Source organism: Cebidichthys violaceus, unplaced genomic scaffold (assembly GCF_023349555.1).
Source record: "Cebidichthys violaceus isolate CVI_PGR_0920_01 unplaced genomic scaffold, fCebVio1.0.p SCAF_14, whole genome shotgun sequence".
NCBI lineage: Eukaryota > Metazoa > Chordata > Actinopteri > Perciformes > Stichaeidae > Cebidichthys > Cebidichthys violaceus.
This window is the reverse complement of record NW_027176307.1, coordinates 15,863,311-15,886,239: the sequence shown is the minus strand read 5'-3', so window position 1 is coordinate 15,886,239 and position 22,929 is coordinate 15,863,311. Positions and strand designations below refer to the sequence as shown.

The 22,929-nt window shown below is 41.0% G+C and overlaps 3 protein-coding genes and 1 long non-coding RNA gene across 7 annotated transcripts in view; 1 reads left to right on the top strand and 3 right to left on the bottom strand.

Annotated features, from left to right (window-relative positions):
* Nucleotides 1-1,653: 1,653 nt before the first annotated feature.
* Nucleotides 1,654-7,848, bottom strand: LOC137871342 (transcription factor E2F3-like). 2 transcript variants are annotated; one of them, XM_068709133.1, is made up of 8 exons: nt 7,679-7,848; nt 6,487-6,771; nt 6,289-6,391; nt 4,659-4,845; nt 4,371-4,525; nt 4,108-4,223; nt 3,804-3,936; nt 1,654-1,957 (listed from the first exon to the last, which is right to left on the bottom strand). In XM_068709133.1, exons 1-8 carry the CDS (start codon nt 7,796-7,798, stop codon nt 1,944-1,946), a joined length of 1,113 nt encoding a protein of 370 aa, XP_068565234.1. In that variant the 5' UTR covers nt 7,799-7,848; the 3' UTR covers nt 1,654-1,943. The 2 variants fall into 2 exon arrangements, with proteins under 2 accessions (XP_068565234.1, XP_068565233.1); XM_068709132.1 differs by lacking the exon at nt 1,654-1,957 and adding an exon at nt 2,681-3,179.
* A 130-nt stretch (nt 7,849-7,978) lies between these two features.
* On the bottom strand, nt 7,979-17,244 carry LOC137871335 (NLR family CARD domain-containing protein 3-like). 3 transcript variants are annotated; one of them, XM_068709121.1, is made up of 8 exons: nt 17,174-17,244; nt 15,340-15,438; nt 14,937-15,218; nt 12,953-14,765; nt 12,706-12,879; nt 11,112-11,285; nt 10,274-10,320; nt 7,979-10,150 (listed from the first exon to the last, which is right to left on the bottom strand). In XM_068709121.1, exons 3-8 carry the CDS (start codon nt 15,211-15,213, stop codon nt 9,576-9,578), a joined length of 3,060 nt encoding a protein of 1,019 aa, XP_068565222.1. In that variant the 5' UTR covers nt 15,214-15,218; nt 15,340-15,438; nt 17,174-17,244; the 3' UTR covers nt 7,979-9,575. The 3 variants fall into 3 exon arrangements, with proteins under 3 accessions (XP_068565222.1, XP_068565221.1, XP_068565223.1); XM_068709120.1 differs by lacking the exon at nt 17,174-17,244 and adding an exon at nt 16,893-16,970; XM_068709122.1 differs by lacking the exons at nt 15,340-15,438; nt 17,174-17,244 and having other exon boundaries at nt 14,937-15,315.
* LOC137871354 (uncharacterized) overlaps nt 17,226-22,929 on the top strand; it is a 6,503-nt gene continuing 799 nt past the window's right edge. Inside the window, exons 1-2 of the long non-coding RNA XR_011102794.1 lie at nt 17,226-17,311; nt 22,779-22,903. This is a non-coding gene — a long non-coding RNA (uncharacterized lncRNA). The remainder of the gene's footprint in view (nt 17,312-22,778; nt 22,904-22,929) is intronic.
* The window catches only part of si:ch211-202p1.5 (uncharacterized protein LOC103909337 homolog), an 18,645-nt gene continuing 16,235 nt past the window's right edge, over nt 20,520-22,929 (bottom strand). Inside the window, exons 3-4 of the mRNA XM_068709150.1 lie at nt 22,768-22,881; nt 20,520-20,916 (exon numbers count right to left, since the gene is read on the bottom strand). Coding sequence (XP_068565251.1) covers nt 20,811-20,916; nt 22,768-22,881 — 220 coding nt within the window. The 3' untranslated portion in view covers nt 20,520-20,810. The remainder of the gene's footprint in view (nt 20,917-22,767; nt 22,882-22,929) is intronic.

The following is a 22,929-nucleotide window of genomic DNA, read 5'->3' as shown; positions in this document are numbered from 1 at the left end:
CACGTCCTCCTCACATGTGGACAAACACAATACACCCTCAACAGACCCTCAATGGACCACCAACAGACCCTCAACGGACCCTCAATGGACCACCAACAGACCCTCAACGGACCCTCAATGGACCACCAACAGACCCTCAACAGACCATCAACAGACCCTCAACAGACCCTCAACAGAACACCAACAGACCCTCAACAGACCATCAACAGACCCTAAACAGACCATCAACAGACCATCAACAGACCACCAACAGACCCTCAATAGACCATCAATAGACCACCAACAGACCCTCAATGGACCACCAACAGACCCTCAACAGACCATCAACAGACCCTCAACAGACCCTCAACAGACCATGAACAGACCACCAACAGACCCTCAACAGACCCTCAATGGACCCTCAACAGACCACCAACAGACCCTCAACAGACCCTCAATGGACCACCAACAGACCCTCAACAAACCACCAATAGACCCTCAACAGACCACCAACAGACCCTCAACAGACCAGATCAGGAGAGTGAAACAGACTCACCTACAGCTGACGTTAGAAACTAATCCAGTTGTGTCTCCTCTCTGCTGCGTTCACTTGTTGAGTTCAGTCTGTGTGTTCTGAGTCTCGTGTTTCCCGTCCTGACAGCAGGAGGGCGGGGTCCTTCAGCTGGACCCGGACCAGCAGGACCAGGACCAGCAGGAGGAGGATTTACTAGACCACAGCTCAGTGACGGTGAAGCAGAGGGAGTCTTTTAAACTTCTACTCCACTACATTTATAAAGAGAACAAGTTCTTGTTTCTACATTTCAATGAACACCTCAAGTTATTTTGCAGTTGAAGATTTTATAAATCAAAACATATGACTTTATAAACATCTGCATTTCTTTGTATTGTATCCGTTTTTAATAAAATCTTTTACTTGTAATGAAGTACTTCCATAATGTGGTATTAGTACTTTGACTGAGTGGCTCTAGAGACTCAGACACACTGAAGTAAATAAATAATTATTAATCATAATTCTCTTGTTTCTGCTGCTCCGTCCTCAGAGTCCTGTTGGTCTCTGCTGCCCCCTGTCTGCTGCCCCTGATATTACTATGAACTCTATTTTAATGAACACATTCAAACTAAAACAATCTAAAACATTAAATTACATGTGCAACATCTGTTTTAGATCCTTACTAGAAATAATGATTATTTTATAAATAAAATAAAGTACCAAAAGAAGTAAACATTAATTTCTGGCCCTAGAAAAATAAAAGCTTATTTTTAATTATAATTATGATATTTAACTTGAAATAACTCCATTTGAACCCATTTTAAGGAGAAAGTTTAAATGTTTTCACCACTACTCATACTAAAAAAGTACTGCGTAGTAATTATAATACATTTATTTATATATTTATTATATTAATATCAATATGTGTAACAATCTATTTTCCCTATAATTAGAGCAAAATATTTAATTTATGCAAAATTGTAAAAAGTAAAATGTTTTCACATCTGAAACTACGACAGCAGATAACGACTAAACCACTCACCCATTAGTGATCACTATCATTATTATTATTATTATTATTATTAATGCCACGTCAAACACCGTGTTGTGACGTTTTGACCACTTTTCTTCTGCTTCAGGGATTCAAACCAGCAACCTTCAGCTCTTATACAAGTTATTGTTTTATTGATTAAAGCAAAAACATTTTTTTATCAGCAAATCACAAAGAAAAGACAAAAACAAAAAACTGATTCAAAATGCTAGAATATGAAACAAAGACTCCTCTTCATCACCTCACACTAAAATGTAAACCCGTCGTCATCCTCACCTTCATCGTTTAATAAAGTGATGATTCGGGTGTTGGAGGTCTGACTTAACGTTCAGTCAGAATCTCCGTGTGTCGTGCGTTTGACTCTCGACGCCGTCGTCTCAGCGGCGCCTCCTGCTGGTTGAGCTACGCACTCTGACCTGAAACAGAAGATACGATAACTACTGACTGTGAGTCGTCACTGAAGCATCACATCTGTGAAGATCATAAGGAACCAGATCAAATGTGATCTCGAGATCAAAGGTGATCTCGTGATTAAATGTGATCTCGTGATTAAATGTGATCACTAGATTAAATGTGATCTCGTGATTAAATGTGATCTCTAGATTAAATGTGATCACTAGATTAAATGTGATCTCGTGATTAAATGTGATCTCTAGATGGTCGTGTGGTTAAACTGCTGCAGGTTAGATGTGTTTTCTGTTCTGTATGAAACTTGTTACAACAAACAGACTTTGAGAAGCAAGGAAACAGACATGAAGTACATTTTACTTTCAGAAATTAGTATTTATTATTAGTGCTGGGCAACTTAACGCATTATTATCACGCATTTATTAATTAACACCGACAATTATTTTATCGCATTAACACAGTTTTTTAAAATGCAATCCACACCGTTGTCAGTAAATCACCAAACCAGCGGTGGGAGGAGTCTTCATCACTACATTGATGCAGCGTGTGGAGGAGTCATCATCACTACGTTGATGCAGCGTGTGGAGGAGTCTTCATCACTACGTTGATGCAGCGTGTGGAGGAGTCTTCATTACTACGTTGATGCAGCGTGTGGAGGAGTCTTCATCACTACGTTGATGCAGCGGTGGAGGAGTCTTCATCACTACGTTGATGCAGCGTGTGGAGTAGTCTTCATCACTACGTTGATGCAGCGGTGGAGGAGTCTTCATCACTACGTTGATGCAGCAGTGGAGGAGTCTTCATCACTACATTGATGCAGCGTATGGAGGAGTCTTCATCACTACGTTGATGCAGCGTGTGGAGGAGTCTTCATCACTACGTTGATGCAGCGTGTGGAGAAGTAGAGATGAACTAAAGACGAGCTAACAGACGCCACAGAGAAGTGGAGAGATACAAACTGCAGGACGACTAGTGTTGAGAAGACGTCGGTCTGAGGAACGTTCTCAGGATCATGAATGACGTCACGTTGGAGCCTCCCTCCAGACGCACCGTCACCAGAAGAACACACGAGTCGTACGAAGAGGAGAGGACTACAAAAGAGACGGAGTCACAACGTTCACCGGCCGTCTCTCACCGGAGACTACCGGACATCGCCGGGTAACCGTCGTCACCTCTGAGTTACGGTGCATTATGTTGATGAACAGTGGGAGCTGCGTTCACATGCTCTGACTGTATGAAGACAGAAGACACACATTCTGATGAAACGTGTGGAACATTGTATTCATGTTGCACAGCAGTGGAACGTTTAAATAAAGTCACACACTGAGCACAGATAGTAGAAATATAACTGATACTTTGTGACGAATACTGCTGTTAACAAGAACCTGATCTGTTTAAAGTGATTAAAACCAAATGTTATTGTACTTTGTTGTACTGTTCATACAGCAGTACTTTAAAATACAAGTGAGTAATACACTACTTTTGAATTCATTATTGAACTTTGCGAAGAACAATGAGATTAATCAAGACTAAACATTACCTTGCAGATCTCTTGCTAGTGCAATACTGTTTCCTGGTCTAAATCTTGCTAGTGCAATACTGTTTCCTGGTCTAAATGTTTCCCACGATGCATTTCTTCTGATTACAACAAGAATCTGATGTTTTAAATCAGAAGCTCTTTCTCACCGAAGACTTAAACTTTCTTCCCAAAGCCGGAGTTATAATTGATATTAAGACAAGTGTTTAATTACTTCATGTGTCCACAACACAAAGATCTAAACTGCGATGCAGAAAAACTAGATTCTCCTGCTGGTCTGGACCTCTACTGGTAGACCTGGTCCACAAACTGGTTACCTGTGAGCAGCGTAGTCGTCCTGACCCGGCTCTCCTCCAGTGGCTGAAAGAAGCCGGGGTCTCCTGAGCCCATCTCACAGGTCAGCACCACGATGGGACCCCTCCCCCCCTTCAGATGGACCTGGATGCTGTCCTGCATCAACAGACAGACAGGTTCATGTTGTCCACATTATGATTTCATTGTTATATAGAAAGGAAGTCAGATCTTTAAATCAGAGCTGCAACTAACAACGACTAATGTCTTTATTGATGAATCTACTCACTGTTTTGTCAATTAATTTAATTAATCAGTCTGTCTCTCTACCTCTTGTGGAGCAGGAACCTCCAGCTTGGTTTCCTCTGGAGCTTTGATGATGATGATGGTCTGCTGCTGGACGGATCTGAGCCGTCTGATGTCCTCGTGGGTCACGTAGGCTGACGTGAAGCGCCGTTAAAGAAAATCCTTCCTTGTTTCCTTCTATGCGTCTCTACGTACGTCAACGTGTCTCTACGTACGTCTACCCGTCTCTACGTCAACGTGCTTCTCCGTCTACCCGTCTCTTTGTGTCTCCGTCGGTAAAGGATATGCAGCGTTCTCCACGTCGTCCGTCAGGTCAAACAGCTGCTGGGAGCAGCTCTTGATGAGGCCGTCCAGCCGGTCCTCCACCTGCTTCAGGTTCTCCAGCTCTCTCTGGAACGTCTGCAGGTTCCTCCTCAGAAAGCAGGAGATCGGAATCTTTCCTCTGAGAACAGACGGAGAGCTTTAATGTCTTCTACCTGTGTTTCTATGTCCGAGTCATTTATTCTGTACATTTAGTTCAGCCGAGAGCTGATTTTAAGACGTGGAAAACAGGACGGCGTCTCCTTTACACTCACATCCACTTGACCCAGTTGGTGGGTTCCTTCTGGATGAAGTCGATCTCGTTGAGGACGTGCGTGATGTCGTAGACTCGCCGTTTGTTGGTCTGCAGGATCTCAGCGACGTCCCTGAGGTCCAGGGCGCCGTCCGGAGCCGCCAGCAGCAGCTCCAGGAAACGCAGAGTCAGCAGCCCCAGAGACCCGTCTGCACACGACACCACACAGTTAGAGCTGAATATACACACCTCCATGATTCATGAACAGGAAGCGCTTCTGTATCAACAGGTTACGATTCGATCTGAATCGTAACCTGTTGATACAGAAGCGCTTCCTTCCTGCTCGTTTTCTCTTCTTTGGACTGTTGAGCAAAACAACCAGTTGGTTTCAGGACTTTGTGATGCTTCATTTTCACCGTTTTCTGGATGAAGCGTTTCGTAGATAATAATAACGTTTCTGAACATTTATAATATTTTCTACATCTGTTGTTTATAAAAACAGGAGCACAACAAGACAACATTTCACATTTTCATCCACAGAAATCACATAAAACGCTTTGTTTCCGTTTAAAACTCAAACACTTTCAGTCTTCATTTATCCAAAAGTCAGTTCATCAGTAAATTGTCAAGTTTCAAGATGACTTCATTAAACGTTTTCAGTCCCAAACCAAAAGACATTGAGTTCTCTTGATACCAAACAGACAAAAGCACAAAACCAGAGACATCGGAGAAGAAACGTTTCAACAATTATCAAAATAAACGGCCAATTCATTCTCTGTTGATCGTTTCATCAACTCATTTTAGCAGCTCAACACACAACTGGACATCTAATCCATAAACGTAGAAACACCAAGAACCTGACGGAGCTACAACCTGAGCCTCCTTTTTGATTCCATGTAGTTAATGATGAACTGTCCATTAAGATTCCTCCATCACAGACAATGCTGCTACAGCACCATCTATTGGCCAAATGGTACCAAATTTGGCATGATCACTCAGACATAATATCCACACATCTCCAACAAATGGGGTCGCAATAGCACAAAGCATTCAGGAGATATTACAACTTTATACAATATATGCCCTGCCCACAGCTTTAGAGAAACGTAGTCAGAGATTTTAAAAAAAAAATCTACTTTTTCCAGGTTGATCAATAGATGTTTGACCAAATTCAGCAGAGATTACTCATATTGCGTAGGAGGAACCCACAGAAGTCAGGAGAAAAAAAGATTTTACCTTTGAGACTTACAGTTTCAAAGTTACAGGTGAAAACGTGAAGGCAAGAAGATCGTATGGACGGTTCTGGAGGTATACAAGAGACGGACAGACGGACGGACATTCCTGGCTTCATAGTTAGATTATCACCATCAACAGAGTGCCGAATGATCCATGACCGGCTCCTGAGTGCAGTGAACCAATAGATGTACAGACAACCATCACTGGATCACTGTGATGCTGGAGGAAACTCCCAGGGGGGTTCTGCAGTGTCTTCTTTCTCTGATTTCTAAGTGTCTTCATGGACATTTATTGTGGACGGACATCAGATGTAATGTCCTCGGGAAGAGGAAGTCACGCTGAATTTAAAAACACGTGTTTCACGTCTGCGTGTTCACATTTCACGGAGTTATGTGACATTAAAAAACAGCACTCACCCTGTGTGCTGTATTCCTGAGACTGGTTTGATTGTTTCCTGGTCCTCTCGGCCTCTAGAGGGTTCTCCAGACCTCCACCTGGGTTCTCCAGACCACCTGGATTCTGGAAATCAGAAATGGTCGCTGTGGTTTTTTTACATTTCAAGATAAAAAATAAGATTGAACCTAAATTTGATGGCAGAAAAAGAGTCTCCAGACCTGCAGTGGTTGATTTGGTGAAGGAGGAGCATCATCTCCACTTTCATCCTCCTCCTCCTCCTCCTCCTCTTCTTCTTCGCAGTCTCCGGTGACCCACTGTTCCTCTTCCTCGGAGGACTCGGCCCCCCAGGGCCCCCCAGGGTCCAGGTCAGGGGGCATGATGGGAATGGCGCCCCCGGTGATCCCGTTGGCGGTGAGGTCCTCCGGCAGGAAGTGGTCCTCACAGATGAAGTGCTGCTCGTTGGAGTCCTGAAGCTCCGCCTCCCTCAGCGCTGCCAGCCACACCTGAACAAAGCCATCGATCACCGATGAGTTCATCAGGAAAACTAATCGATGATGAAGGTAACCGTTAGCTGTAGCTATTAGCATCCTTCTCATGATCAGGCTGTTTGTTGGTTATTCTGGTTTATAAACGAACCTTTCAGTCGAAAAAATGTCAAAAGGTGACGTCATCAAATGACTTGTTTTGGTTTGAAAACCATGAATTTATTCAGTAAACATCAAAACAAAACGTCACATTTCCTTGTGACTTCAACCTGCAATGACAACAATCACAACTTTACATTCACTTCACATTTATTTACACGACTGTATTTATATTTTTACATTACAACGATTAGTCAATTTATCAATCAGTCGGTCGACAGAATTTTTGTATAAAAGTCGATTTTTAATGCAAAAATGGCATCAAATGCTGTTTTAATATCATATTAAAGTTAATTTAATATATGAATAAATATATAACACTGAAGATGGAACCAGCAAATGTTTTTAAACTTGGAAAAAATAAAAACGATTATTCAATTAACAAAATATTAACAATTAATTGCAGCTTCAGCCCCGTTCAGACTGTAGGGTGTGTGTGTGTGTGTGTGTGTGTGTGTGTGTGTGTGTGTGTGTGTATATATATATATATATATATATAAAATTACATTTATTTATATATTAAAAAATATATAATTATATATATATAATATCATTATATATAATATAATATTAATATCAATATTTCATATTTAAACATTAAACATTTATTTGTCATTAACCTCCTTTAAAGTTCCCTCAGTGTGAGCTATGCTAATGCTAACACAACCAGTGCTAACACATTAGCATCGTTAGCCGGTGGAAAGAGAGCGAGACATCCGGGTAACAGCGTCCTAAACCCGGGTTAGCCTCGTTCGTCCGTCCGTACCTTGAGCCGAGCCGGGTCTGTGGGGAAGTTGAAGAACCTCTTCTTCCGTGGTCGGTTGAAGTTAAGTCGGTTAACCGTCAGCGTGCGGTTCGGACACGTGGAGACCACGCACTTCACCATGACGACCGTTAACGATCCACAGCACGTGCGCGGTTTCTTTATGTCGCGGTTTTCTCTTTTTAACACCGGAAATAGATGAGCGTGTGACCCGGATGTAGAACAAAGAAAGGTAGAGAGTCGGCAGGTGTTTTGTTTTTTGTTTGTTTTTTAATGAAAGAAAAAAGTTACATTAACATCGTATACAAACAAACCTCAGACCTGAGTACATAATCAAAGTTGATCAAATATAAAAATAAAAAACATAAAATGAAAAATGAAATGTTTCATATCGTGGTGCCATATTGTCACAGTCTGGTTTGGAGCCCGTCTCTTCTCAGTTAAAAATGAACTGTACAAAGAACAGCATATCTTTTTCCTTCTCATTACCAGTTTTTCTTCTTCTATAATGTTGAACATCCACCCACACATATTCTGGTAAACATACAGTTCAAAAACAAAGAGCTTCTTCTTCTAGTTCACAGAAGGTGTAAGAATATTCAATATCAACCCTACATCTCTAAAGTAGTTTTTCACTGGATATATTCAATGCAACATTCTAAAAAATATTTCTTTTACTTTATTACAAAGAAAGAAAATGTCCCCAACTGGTCAAATCTTCGGCCATAAAGCGAAGCCTGAACGACTCTTCTTGGGGATCGAAGGTGTTTTTCTTCTCATATTATTGTTGCAAGAAGTTTTAAATATTAAGAAGTAGCTAAACCGGTAAAGACACCGTCGTGTAAAACGTTTAAAAAATGCTTTATTACAATAAAAGTCTTGTATTAACCATTTCTGTGAGTTTGATTCTGTTCAGAATCTGTTTAAGCAGGTGGCGCCTCACTGAGGTTGAGAAACATCACGTTGAGATAACAGCAAGTCAGACACAAGCTACAGCCGTTTTGTTTTCGGCCTTTGCAACGTCTGCTCGCACACGATGTTCAGAGTTAAGGGAACCTAAAAGAACATCTAGTACCAAACACAAAGAGCTGATTGGCTCTGAGATTTGACATCAAACACCACGTTTTGTAGAAAATCCTAATTTGTGTAAATGTGATACTCATTATTATGGTTAGTCTGATGTTGTATAAGAAGGGTTTGATCTAAAAACATATGCTGTGTGATTGATAATAATAATAAAGCTTATTTATACAACACATATCAAAACAAGCATCAAAGTGTGTCACAGACATAAAAAGAACAAAAGACAACACACAATGCAGATACACATAAACACATATTTACAAACACACATGAATGAATCTGAACGAGGTCTGCAAACTACCAGCTTCAGGTCGGCTCTAACAGGAAGTCACTGTTTCTGTGACTTCCTGTTTATTCTTAGAAAGCGGCTGAAAACTTTCCGACTTCACCGCAGTTTTTTTTGTTTTTTTTTCTCGTCCACTTCACAAGAAGTTCATCTCCACCGAGCCTCACGTCAGCGTTCGAGGTCTGCAGTGTTCCATCTCTGTTCTCCCTCAGTAAACATGAGTTTATGGTCTCAACCTCTAGTTTACAGTCTTCTTCAATACAGCATGATGTTCATTTAGTACATTATGCTCCATTTAGAGTCAAACACACCATAAAGCAGGAGATGATTTAGGGGCGGGGCTACACAATGATTGACAGGTCTCTACGTCACTCCTCCTCAGTCCAGATGTGGTCACTTCCTGTTCACTGGCTGCACTGGTGGTTGAAGGAATGAAATAACAGCCTATAGTAGGAACATTGGTTTAAAAACCTGAATATTTGGTGCATGTTAACGTCGTCAGTGATGGTGTACAGAGCCGACTGTCTGTCTTCAGTCAGCAGCTTGAGTTTGAGACTCTCCCTCATCTGGACGACACAGAGACACCGAGGAACCGACCATCAAGAACCCAAACCCAGGATAGAGAAGCTCAGTGAATGTGGTGTTGAAGGTGTGGAGGTGGATCCGCTCGTCCGAAGAGACGCGGAAGAAGGACAGAGTGCCAGCAAGAGGGTCCACGTACACGGCTACTCTGTTAGAGGAGGAGGAAGAAGAGGAGGAGGAAGGGAGGTCTGTTTTTTTGTTATCGTGCCAGGCTGAGTAACCGCTGTCAGAGCAGCAGAGAATCCACGACTGGTCGTTCCCTCCAAACCTGGAGTCGTATCCTTGTCCTTTCCTTCTGATTCCTCTGTAACCTACTGCCACATGAACCATTCCTTCCCATTCCACCTCCCAGTGACAGCGACCAGTCAGACCTTTACGGCACAGCAGCTGGTCCCAGTAGTCAAATCTGTCTGGATGATCGGGGTATTTCTGCTCCTTTCTCACCAATGTGACCTTCCTGTTGCGGGCAGACAGTTTGAGTTTTTTGTTTGCTGTGCTTGGGTTCAGCGTGAGTTCACAGGAGTCTGATGGAGAGAAAAAGACAACTGAAGGCTCTATGGTTTTACTTGTTGATATATAATTTAAAATATACAAATATAAGAACTACTGACTGTCTCTTTTAACCGGCAAACTGACTCCACACTTACACTTCCTCATGCCAGGGTTCAGTCTGTGCTCTCCACCATGGTCCATACTGGAGGAACAAACACAGACGTCTATCATCTTATTTCATACTTTAAAAACAGAGACATTTAATAACTGTACCGAGCAGGAAGTGAGTTATTGTGTTGGCAACAACGTGTGGAATTGACACTTCAGACCCCCTGAAAGCCTCAACAGCAACATTTTTTTTAAATCACAAGACAATTATTGGTCTGTTGCAATTGTCACTAAAATGTCTTTTAAAAGCACTTTTTTACTTTTCAAGTGAGTGCGAGAGACAATTTCCCGCCGTAAATGAAACAAGAGATTGTGATTGTTCGGTTGCAGGACGTAGTTATTGCGTTGTGTGAGTGGCCTTATTTTTATCAAAGATATCAGCCTTAGTGATGAGAGTGCAAAGAGTGTACAGCCTCGTTGCCTTCCCTTGCATCCATGAAATCTTGTATATTACGTTCTGAGTCTGGACCCCCTCCATTGCCACCGAGTATTTCGCACACTGGTTGGCAATCAACCACAATAAGGATGAATTTGAAGTCTGGAACGGCTTCACAGAAATTTAAAGAAAAAAGACAAAACCAAAGTTCCACGCAGAGTCAGCAGGCCTACACTAAAACAAACAATGACCACATGGCATATATTAGCCATATTAGTAAAGTGACTTTGTGTGGGACTGGGAAATGCACCCAAATTGTATTCAGCTTATTAAAAAGTTCAAACTACCAGGTTAAGATAGAGGAGTATGCGCCTTATGACTCATATACAGAGTTCTGAGTACGGTCGACTCTTAACTCTACTGAAGCGTTGTCTTTTGTCTGCTCATACCTGAGGGTCTCCAGTCTCCAGTGTGGATCGTCCAGTCCAACAGACAGCAGTTCCCTTCCTGTGTCTCCTGGATGATTGTAGCTCAGGTCCAGCTCTTTCAGATGGGAGGGGTTGCCCCTCAGAGCTGAGGCCAGAGAAGCACAGCCTTCACCTGTGACCTGACAACCTGAAAGACTGGAGATATATGAACATAGTTTCAATCACATACAAGTCAATAACAGACTGGTCATCTGCTTAGCACTTTTATTCTGTTAGTTTATAAAAATCAACTGGCTGCAGGCTCTACAGTTTCAGTTGGTCTGTTGCATGTATGTATGAGACCTGGAAGAGAATGTGATTGTTGTAGGTATGATGCATGTATGTTATGTTATTTTTAATGCAGGATTGTATATGTAAATTAATAATAGTAAATGTGGTTATCCAAGTTTGTAGTACTTTGTTTTGTAGTATTGGTAATGGATAGGATCGATTTGATCTTGACTTTTTTGAAAATCAGTTCCGACTCCTTTACCAGAGACAACATGTCCAAGAAATCAAATTCAAAAATCAAATCAAAGTCTGATTGACAATCATTGACAATCCATTGTTGTCCAAAGACGCTCAAAATACTGAATCACAGATGACGAATAAACAATTATGTCATCTAGATCGACAGATGTCTTCCTGCAGGAGATTTCACCATTAGCCTTTGGAAGGTGGTCAGCGCAGAGCTGACCAGCTAGAGGTTAATTGCCGCAGCCCACCTACTCGTTTATAACGTGGGCCGCCACAGCGTTGAAGTAAGGGGCCCCAGCCAACCAAGGCAGTACGAAACTGAACTGGGTAGGGCCATGATCTAATCCTGCAGGGTTCAAAAGACAAGCAGTAGCCATCCTGCAAACAACTGGGGTGCACCGTCATGGCAGATAGCTCTCTTAGCTGAAGTCAGGGCGAGCAGGAAATTTGTCCTAAATGACAACGCCTTCAGAGAGGAGAGCTACAGAAGCTCAAAGGGAACCTTCACCAAGGACTCGAGCACCAATGGCAGTCCCCAAAGCAGGGAGAAGGCACACATCACCGGGCCTTGCATCCTCACCTCCCTGCAAGAACTGCTTCATGAGAGGGTGGACAAAGATTGGTCTGTCGCTAAAACCCTCATTGCAGGAAGAATTGGCTGCTGCATACACTTTAACAGTGGCATATGACAGCCCTCTATCCACTTAACAGGAGACAATACAGGACAGCGCTGGAACCCGAATCACTTTGCCTTGGATCCCTTGGATCCCTCTGTTGCCACCTGGACAACCTAGCCAAGAGTGGGCAACTCTCTAACTAATCAACTGACTCATTTTTTGCATACCATGATGCCACGCGGCAACCTGAAGCTACCAGAATGACCGACAACTGCTTCTCACTCCCTCTCTGCAACAGGAAAGGGAAGAGCACCGGGTCCTGTTTATACATTGATCTGGTCTGGCTATAGATCCTGACGTACCCTAGGTCTGCAACTAGTAACACAATCATGTAAACAGGGAGAGCTTACACATTGTGGATATCTGACATTACCATGTTAAACAGTGTTATAATCTATTTAGCAAAAGGCCTGAATACTGACCTGAGAGTTTCCAGTGTACAATGTGGACTCTCGAGTCCAGCAGAGAGCAGCTTCACTCCTGAGTCCTGCAGGTTGTTGTCACTCAGGTCCAGCTCTCTCAGACTAGAGGACTGGGAGCTGAGGAGTGAGGACAGAGCTTCACAGCTTCTCTCAGACAGGTTGCAGCCACTCAGCCTGAGAAGAATTAGAGATTAACACAAACAAAATGCCTGAATTCATTAATATATCCAGTGATTCTTCCACCTACAGAGCTTTGTTGGAGGCTTTGACCACTGGAAGCAACCTCAGAAGAGCCTCCTCTGAAGCAGAGTATTTCTTCAGGTCAAACACGTCCAGATCTTTTTCTGATGACAGTAAGATGAAGACCAGAGCTGACCACTGAGCAGGAGACAGTTTATCTGTGGAGAGACGTCCTGAACTCAGGGACTGTTGGATCTCCTCCACTAGAGAACCATCATTCAGTTCATTCAGACAGTGGAACAGATTGATGCTTTTCTCTGGAGACACATCCTCACTGATCTTCTCCTTGATGTACTGGACTGTTTCCTGATTGGTCTGTGAGCTACTTCCTGTCTCTGTCAGCAGACCTCGTAGGAGATTCTGATTGGTCTCCAGTGAAAGACCCAGGAGGAAGCGCAGGAACAAGTCCAGGTGTCCATTTTGACTCCGTAAGGCCTTGTCCACAGCACTCTGGTAGACATGTGTTAGTTCAGGTTTGTTTCTGAAGACTTTAGACCACAATAAGGTAAAAAGTCTGGTCCACGACGTGTCTGCCATCAGGTTGACTCCAGAGTTGCTGAAAGTCAGATGGACATGAAGAGCAGCCAGAAACTCCTGAACACTCAGGTGGACAAAGCAGAACACCTTGTCCTGGTACAGTCCACTCTCCTCTCTAAAGATCTCTGTGAACACTCCTGAGTACTTTGAGGCTGCTCTGATATCGATGCCACACTCTGTCAGGTCGGATTCATAGAAGATCAGGTTGCCTTTCTGCAGCTGATCAAAAGCCAGTTTTCCCAGAGACTCAGTCATCTTCCTGCTCTCTGGACTCCAGTGTGGATCCGTCGCAGCTCCTCCATCATACTTGACCTTCTTCAGTTTGGACTGAACCACCAGGAAGTGGATGTACATCTCAGTAAGGGTCTTGGGCAGCTCTCCTCCCTCTCTGGTTTTCAACACCTCCTCCAGAACTCCAGCAGTGATCCAGCAGAAGACTGGGATGTGGCACATGATGTGGATGCTTCGTGAGGTCTTGATGTGGGAGATGATCCTGCTGGCCTGCTCCTCATCTCTGAATCTCTTCCTGAAGTACTCCTCCTTCTGTGGGTCGGTGAATCCTCTGACCTCTGTCACCATGTCGACACACTCAGGAGGGATCTGATTGGCTGCTGCAGGTCGTGTGGTTATCCAGAGGCGAGCAGAGGGAAGCAGTTTCCCCCTGAAGAGGTTTGTCAGCAGCACATCCACTGAGGTGGACTCTGTAACATCAGTCAGGACCTCATTGTTGAGGAAGTCCAGAGGAAGTCGACACTCATCCAGACCGTCAAAGATGAACAGAACCAGGAACTTTTCAAACCTGCAGATTCCTGCGTCTTTTGTTTCACTGAAGAATCGATGAACAAGTTCCACCAAGCTGAACTTCTTCTCTTTCAGCACATTCAGCTCTCTGAAAGTGAATGGAAATGTGAACTGTATGTCCTGGTGGTCTTTGTCTTCAGCCCAGTCCAGAGTGAACTTCTGTGTTAAGACTGTTTTCCCAATGCCAGCCACTCCCTTTGTCATCACTGTTCTGATTGGTTCCTCTCTTCCAGGTGAGGCTTTAAAGATGTCTTCTTGTCTGATGGTTGTTTCTGGTGTTGATGGTTTCCTGAATGCCGTTTCAATCTGTCTGACCTCATGTTCCATGTTGACTTCTCCGGTCCCTCCTTCTGTGATGTAGATCTCTGTGTAGATCTGGTTCAGAAGTTTCACATTTCCTGCTTTTGCAACTGTCTCAAATAAGCACTTAAACTTCTTCTTCAAGTTGGATTTGAGTTGCTGTTGACAGTTGGCAATAATCTCTGAATGAATACAAAAAAAAAAGAAATGATACAAATGAGATAGTTCTTTAATTTACTGGTATAATATTTCCCTTAGATCCCTTTGGATTTGTGGAGGAATATAAGGGGCACAGTAATTATCTTTACTTCTGTTGTGTCTGTGATATGCATCTCATGTCTTTATCTACTTACCTGTAGATTCTGATCTAGTGTTTGATAATTTCTCCACCAGATCATTCCTTCGCATCTTTTCCAAAACCATTATGGCCACCTTAATGGTGTTTGTGCAGTAGGTCTTCACCATCTGATCCACCGTGTCCATCCTGTCTGCATTCTCCAGTTGACAGACTGGGATTGCTAGGAGGCCTTCTGGGATCCACTGCGGCTGCAGGTACCGCTGGAACGTTTTTAATTCCTCTGCTTTTAGATGCTCCAAAGTGTTGAGGAGGACCTCTTCATCTTTCTCCATCAGTCCTTTCAGAAGACACCGAAATAAATATTAACCTTAGAGAACAAATACTGCTCTGGATTTGAAAACAAAAAAAAAACAAAAGCATTTTTTTAAAGATTGAGTTATAAAGTAGAATTATTCGACCTCTTTCTCTGCACTTCTGATGAAATGAGCCTCGTCTTTGTGGCCAGAAGTGGGTGAATCAGTACGAAGGCTGCTCTCAAACACGGTTAGTAGCTTCACCTGATAAAGAATCAATTCATAATCAAAATAATGGTGAAGCGGACAGTATAAAGAGTGACGTAGTCCATGTAGGATGGAGGTCGGCTCAAAAGACACAATGTTTCACTCAAGAAACCGCTGTTTGTGTTCCAAGTGAAACCAGAAGATAAGTTGACTTATCTGTCACATAACTTCCAAGTAGTTCTGTAATTATTTTAACCCAAACAACATCTTTTACTAAACCTAACTACGTAGTTTAGCTGTCTCAACCTAACTACGTAGTTTAGTTGTCTCAACCTAACTACGTAGTTTAGTTGTCTCAACCTAACGAAGTAGTTTAGTTGTCTCAACCTAACTACGTAGTTTAGTTGTCTCAACTTAAAGTAGTTTAGTTGTCTATACCTAACTAAGTAGTTTATTACCACAGATTAGTACCTACAGAACATGGAGGTCTGCACGCCCCCAGTTGTTGTGTACACCTTGCAGGAGCGCACACAGCCTAAAGCAAAAAAAAAAATAATTTTTATAACCTGTCAAATATGGGGAAATTCAGAATATCAAGATGTCATTTGAGCTGACTTTCTCTTCACTTTTCTCAAAAACGGTTCAGTACAATCTCATGAAATTAGACATGGACATAGTAGGGATCCTCACGAACAATCCAGTGAAAGTGTAATATAACCTCTGAGGAAATTCCTGTAATCATAGTCAAAATATGAGGAAATTATGAAAATGAATGCCATTTGAGTTGACTTTGTCTTTAATTTTCTCAAAATCTGTATAGTGAAATCTCATGAAAGTAGACATGTACATAGTAGGGGTCCTCATGAACAACAATCCAGTGAAAGGTTGGTATAACCTCTTATGGATTTGTTTTTATAACCTGTCAAATATAGGGAAATTATGAATATGAATGCCATTTGAGCTAACTTTGGCTTTAATTTTCTCAAAAACTGTACAGTAAAATGACATTACATTTGACATGGACATGTATGGAGTCATCATGAACAGAACTCTAATTTGAATTAACCAATGTTTGTGGAAATGTTTGTATTACAGATCAAAGATTATTATTAATAATTATTAATATTAATTTAAATTAAAGATAGTACAGCAGTGTAACTTCAGATTTTATTATTGTTGGATTTCATATAAAATACAAAATAATGTCTTTGACTTGTTATATCAAGTTATTGATCAAGTGTAGGTCTATTTCCGGGCTTTTTGGGCTATCCAAGCACCCGTACCGTATTACCACGAATAGACAAGCATTACATTTCAAGCGCCGGGTGACGTGACCGAGGTTCCGCGGATGACGTCATTCAACAGAGGGACACTTGATTACCTGCCGAGAGTACCGGCTTCTAACTCTAACCTCAGACCAGGTGAGCGTTACATGTCTAATCAAACATGTAACGCTCTAAATGTTCACAAATTAACGTCACAAATGAGATGGCGTCGTTTGTAAACCGTACCTGCTGAATGACTGGTATCCTTTTAAGTTTCGTTTTCCGCTGTGCGCGCCCCCGCGAGGTGCATGCGGACGGAGGCTGCAGCCAAACGTATTTTAGACACAAACAATAAATGTATTTTGTTGAAAGTATCGGTGAATACAGATGAATCTGTGCGTCAGTGAATGGAGTCTGGTGTGTCTGTAGATCACAGCTTCAGGACATATTCTAAATACCAGCAGTAAACCTGCTCTAGTAATACACCGAGTATGTAGAAGTAGCAGTCATCACGTAGCTCCGCTCACCTGCGTCACGCGCCATGCACCTTCACGAGAGGACACACTGGAAAGGAGAAGCTGCGCGTGTCTTCCTGTCTTCATGCAAAGTGGATCCTGAACCAGCTGTGACGTGGAAACCAGTCTAACCACCGAGTCCCGATCCAGGTGATGTCCCGGTATCAACGTGTCCACTAAAGGGCGCTAAGTGATCACCGAATGAGCTGAAGGGCAGCCGTTTTACTGTGGTATTAGTACTTTTACTATAACACAGTACTTCTACTGTGTGGTATTAGTACTTTTACTATAACACAGTACTTCTACTGTGTGGTATTAGTACTTTTACTATAATACAGTACTTTTACTGTGTGGTATTAGTACTTTAACTATAACACAGTACTTTTACTGTGGTATTAGTACTTTTACTATAACACAGTACTTTTACCGTGTGGTATTAGTACTTTTACTATAATACAGTACTTCTACTGTGTGGTATTAGTACTTTTACTATAATACAGTACTTTTACTGTGTGGTATTAGTACTTTAACTATAACACAGTACTTTTACTGTGGTATTAGTACTTTAACTATAACACAGTACTTTTACTGTGGTATTAGTACTTTTACTATAACACAGTACTTTTACCGTGTGGTATTAGTACTTTTACTATAATACAGTACTTCTACTGTGTGGTATTAGTACTTTTACTATAATACAGTACTTTTACTGTGTGGTATTAGTACTTTAACTATAACACAGTACTTTTACTGTGGTATTAGTACTTTTACTATAATACAGTACTTTTACTGTGTGGTATTAGTACTTTAACTATAACACAGTACTTTTACTGTGGTATTAGTACTTTTACTATAACACAGTACTTTTACCGTGTGGTATTAGTACTTTAACTATAATACAGTACTTTTACTGTGGTATTCGTACTTTTACTGTAATAGACTATTTTTACAAGGTGGTATTAGAACTTTTATGACAACAGAGTATTTTTACAGTGTGGTATTTGCACATTTATGGTAACAGAGTATTTTTACAGTGTGGTATTAGTACTTTAGTACCCTTTAAACATGTTGTACAGGATGTACGTACGTCTGAAAATGAACACAATTATACATTTAGGCGTTCAGTGGTTGTTTTTAATGTGCTTAAGTAATTAAAAAATCTTTAACAATAATAAATATCCGTCAGTAAAACAATCAACACACATACATATATGATGCTGTACATTTTAAAAGGCTGGAGTTCTGAACATCTCACACAAAGCTATTTTACAGATGACCAAGAGCTCAGAGAAACTGAATCAGTCTGTGATGACCAATCAAACATCGTCAGCTGATCATATTCTGTTGTCTTTGTGTTCAAATATTAAGTATTTGTCCTCCGAGAACTTTATTCAATACTTTATGCACATTTCTGTTTTGTGCAGGAGGCATTCAGGTGCAACTCTCAAAGAAGAAAATCTCCACCCCAAAAACTGTGACTGTGACCCCCTGGGTGGGTTCTAGATGAAACCCTTAAGATACAAAAGAGTTCTCTGTAGAACCCCCTGGGTGGGTTCTAGATGAAACCCTTAAGATACAAAAGAGTTCTCTGTAGAACCCCCTGGGTGGGTTCTAGATGAAACCCTTAAGATACAAAAGAGTTCTTGGTAGAACCTCCTGGGTGGGTTCTAGATGAAACCCTTAAGATACAAAAGAGTTCTCTATAGAACCCCCTGGGTGGGTTCTAGATGAAACCCTTAAGATACAAAAGAGTTCTCTGTAGAACCCCCTGGGTGGGTTCTAGATGAAACCCTTAAGATACAAAAGAGTTCTCTGTAGAACCCCCTGGGTGGGTTCTAGATGAAACCCTTAAGATACAAAAGAGTTCTTGGTAGAACCCCCTGGGTGGGTTCTAGATGAAACCCTTAAGATACAAAAGAGTTCTCTGTAGAACCCCCTGGGTGGGTTCTAGATGAAACCCTTAAGATACAAAAGAGTTCTCTGTAGAACCCCCTGGGTGGGTTCTAGATGAAACCCTTAAGATATAAAAGGATTCTCGGTAGAACCCCCTGGGTGGGTTCTAGATGAAACCCTTAAGATATAAAAGGATTCAAGGTAGAACCCCCTGGGTGGGTTCTAGATGAAACCCTTAAGATATAAAAGAGTTCTCTATAGAACCCCCTGGATGGGTTCTAGATGAAACCCTTAAGATATAAAAGGATTCTCTATAGAACCCCCTGGGTGGGTTCTAGATGAAACCCTTAAGATACAAAAGGATTCTCTATAGAACCCCCTGGGTGGGTTCTGGATAATACACTTGGAATAGAAAAGGACTCTTGGTAGAACCCTCTCAGTAGGTTCTAGATGAATCCTTTGAGATATAACAGATTCTCGGTGGAACCCCCTGGATGGGTTCTAGATGAAACCCGTGGGATGTAAAACGGGTCATACCTATGTCTACCGTGTGATCCTGGGCCTGTCTGTGTTTGTGTGATCCTAATAAAGTTGTTTTTTACTTCATTTAAATGTTAATTCCAGTTCTAGATTATTTCACTCTTTAGGTGTTTTTAAGTAGGTTCAGTAAACGTTTACGTTCATCCAGTCTGACGTGATGAATAAAACATGAGAACTACAACTCCCATCAGGCTTTGACTCCACCGCTAAGCCTCCTGGGAGTTATAGTTGTTTAATACTAACAAATAAATCCTTGTTGTGCTCAAATAAAACACTTAAGTCCAGGTAGTAGATTCTTATTTATCTTATATCAGACTTTATATGATCGTTTGGCATGTTTATAATATTTAGAAGAGTCTGTTTCAGAGACACTTTGACATGATGGAGGAATAATAAAGTATCAATACGACACAAATCAAAGACCGACATTACATCTGTATCATGGTGTTGCATGTATTCTGATTGAGAAATATTAAAGCTAGAATCCACTCATCTCACATTATACTTGTCACAATAATAGCTTATTCTGTCAAAAAGACGACAACAGAGTATAAATATATATCATATAAACAAAATAAATTCAGAATATTTTGAAGAGGAAGTCGCAACAACAGTCAACATTTTACAAAATAAAGTTTTCCTGTGTACATATTTATATTTAAAGCTTTAGTTTTACAAACAAATTGTAATATTCAAGAATGAAGTTGAAAATAAACAGCAAAAAAAAGTCATAATTCAAGACAAAGCTGTAATTTAATATGAAAATCTCATTATTTCAAAATAAAGTTCTAATTTTACAAAATAGTTATTTAAAAAATGAAGTTGTAATTTTACAATAGAGTTTAAATATTTTTAAAAGACAAGTAGAATAAAGTAATTGTTACTACAGCAAGTTTTTATTCTCATAATATTATGACTTTTTCAAGAAAATTAACAGCTTTATTTTTTAATATAATAACTTGTTCTTATGAATGAATTCTTCGTTCTCATATTATGACTTATCTTTAAATGTCAGATTGTGAGTGTCTTTACTCTATGATCTATATTTCACATAAAAACCTTGAACACAAAAGTCTGAGCCGTTCTTTACATTTACATCACACACACACACACACACACACACACACACACACACACACACACACACACACACACACACACACACACACACACACACACACACAGACTGGTATCTCTGATGCACAGAGGACACCGCTCAGGTCTGGTGTTTCAGTGTGTGTCGGCTCCTTTTTTCCCAGAATGCAGCTGTGTATTTCTTCAGTTGCTTGTCAGTCGTCCTCCTCATGGCAGCATGTTGCCCTCTGAAGAAGAGACGAGGGATGAGAAACAGTTTGAATGTTTTCTATCAGTCTGTGTTCCTGTTTACAGAATAAGAGTCTTAATCTTTTATTTTGTAGAAAGTGTGTTCACTAATATACGTTCTTTAGTTTAGTAGATGGAGAACAAAACTCTGTTCAACGGTTCAACTGAGAGACAAAGATCCTCTGATCAACAGCTGAATCAGAAGAGAAGAACTCAGCAGTCGTTGGTCAAAGAAACAGGAAGCTTAGATTTCAACAGGAACAGCTTCCTGTTTCAGTGTCAAGAGTTTCACAATAAACTAACCGTTGGTTTTGTTGCTTAAACCTAACTGTTGGTTTAGTTGCTTAACCCTAATTGTTGGTTTAGTTGCTTAACCCTAATTGTTGGTTTAGTTGCTTAACCCTAACTGTTGGTTTAGTTGCTTAACCCTAACTGTTGGTTTAGTTGCTTAACCCTAATTGTTGGTTTAGTTGCTTAAACCTAACTGTTGGTTTAGTTGCTTAACCCTAATTGTTGGTTTAGTTGCTTAACCCTAATTGTTGGTTTAGTTGCTTAAACCTAACTGTTGGTTTAGTTGCTTAACCCTAATTGTTGGTTTAGTTGCTTAAACCTAACTGTTGGTTTAGTTGTCTAAACCTAGCTGTTGGTTTAGTTGTCTAAACCTAACTGTTGGTTTAGTTGCTTAACCCTAATTGTTGGTTTAGTTGTCTAAACCTAACTGTTGGTTTAGTTGCTTAACCCTAATTGTTGGTTTAGTTGCTTAACCCTAATTGTTGGTTTAGTTGTCTAAACGTAACTGTTGGTTTAGTTGTCTAAACCTAGCTGTTGGTTTAGTTGTCTAAACCTATCTGTTGGTTTAGTTGTCTAAACCTAGCTGTTGGTTTAGTTGTCTAAACCTATCTGTTGGTTTAGTTGCTTAAACCTAACTGTTGGTTTAGTTGCTTAACCCTAATTGTTGGTTTAGTTGCTTAAACCTAACTGTTGGTTTAGTTGTCTAAACCTAGCTGTTGGTTTAGTTGTCTAAACCTAACTGTTGGTTTAGTTGCTTAACCCTAATTGTTGGTTTAGTTGTCTAAACGTAACTGTTGGTTTAGTTGTCTAAACCTAACTGTTGGTTTAGTTGCTTAACCCTAATTGTTGGTTTAGTTGCTTAACCCTAATTGTTGGTTTAGTTGTCTAAACGTAACTGTTGGTTTAGTTGTCTAAACCTAGCTGTTGGTTTAGTTGTCTAAACCTAACTGTTGGTTTAGTTGCTTAACCCTAATTGTTGGTTTAGTTGCTTAACCCTAATTGTTGGTTTAGTTGTCTAAACGTAACTGTTGGTTTAGTTGTCTAAACGTAACTGTTGGTTTAGTTGTCTAAACCTAGCTGTTGGTTTAGTTGTCTAAACCTAGCTGTTGGTTTAGTTGTCTAAACCTATCTGTTGGTTTAGTTGTCTAAACCTAGCTGTTGGTTTAGTTGCTTAAACCTAGCTGTTGGTTTAGTTGTCTAAAGATTGCCTTTCGTGACTGTTTAACTGAACTGCTGTGAGACTGTTGGAATAAAGGACAGTTTAAAGCTCTTCAATCTGACCAGTGAGCAGACTGCAGAGAGAGACTAACTCCATATTTAGTCCAATCATGATCCAGACTCACTGAAACTAACTCAACATCAAGTCCAGCAGTGTTCATGTGACACGAGACGTTAGACATTAGAATCTCTTCAGACTGTTTCACGTGTGAATAAAACTCTGTTAACACAGTTATTGTTGAAAGAGGGATAAAGAGCGTAAAGTATACCAGCTGATTAGATTTTCATTAGCTGTGTGTGTGTGTGTGTGTGTGTGTGTGTGTGTGTGTGTGTGTCCTCACTCTGTCTGCAGGGAACAGAAGCTCACACACTGGTTGTCCTGTGTGTGTGAGCAGAGGCAGCGTCCGAGCTCCCGCTTCAGTCGGACCGAACCGAACCCATAAGGAACCACGTGGCTGGAAGACAGAACCCTAAAGAGTCAGTGTCAAACATTCAATTCATGT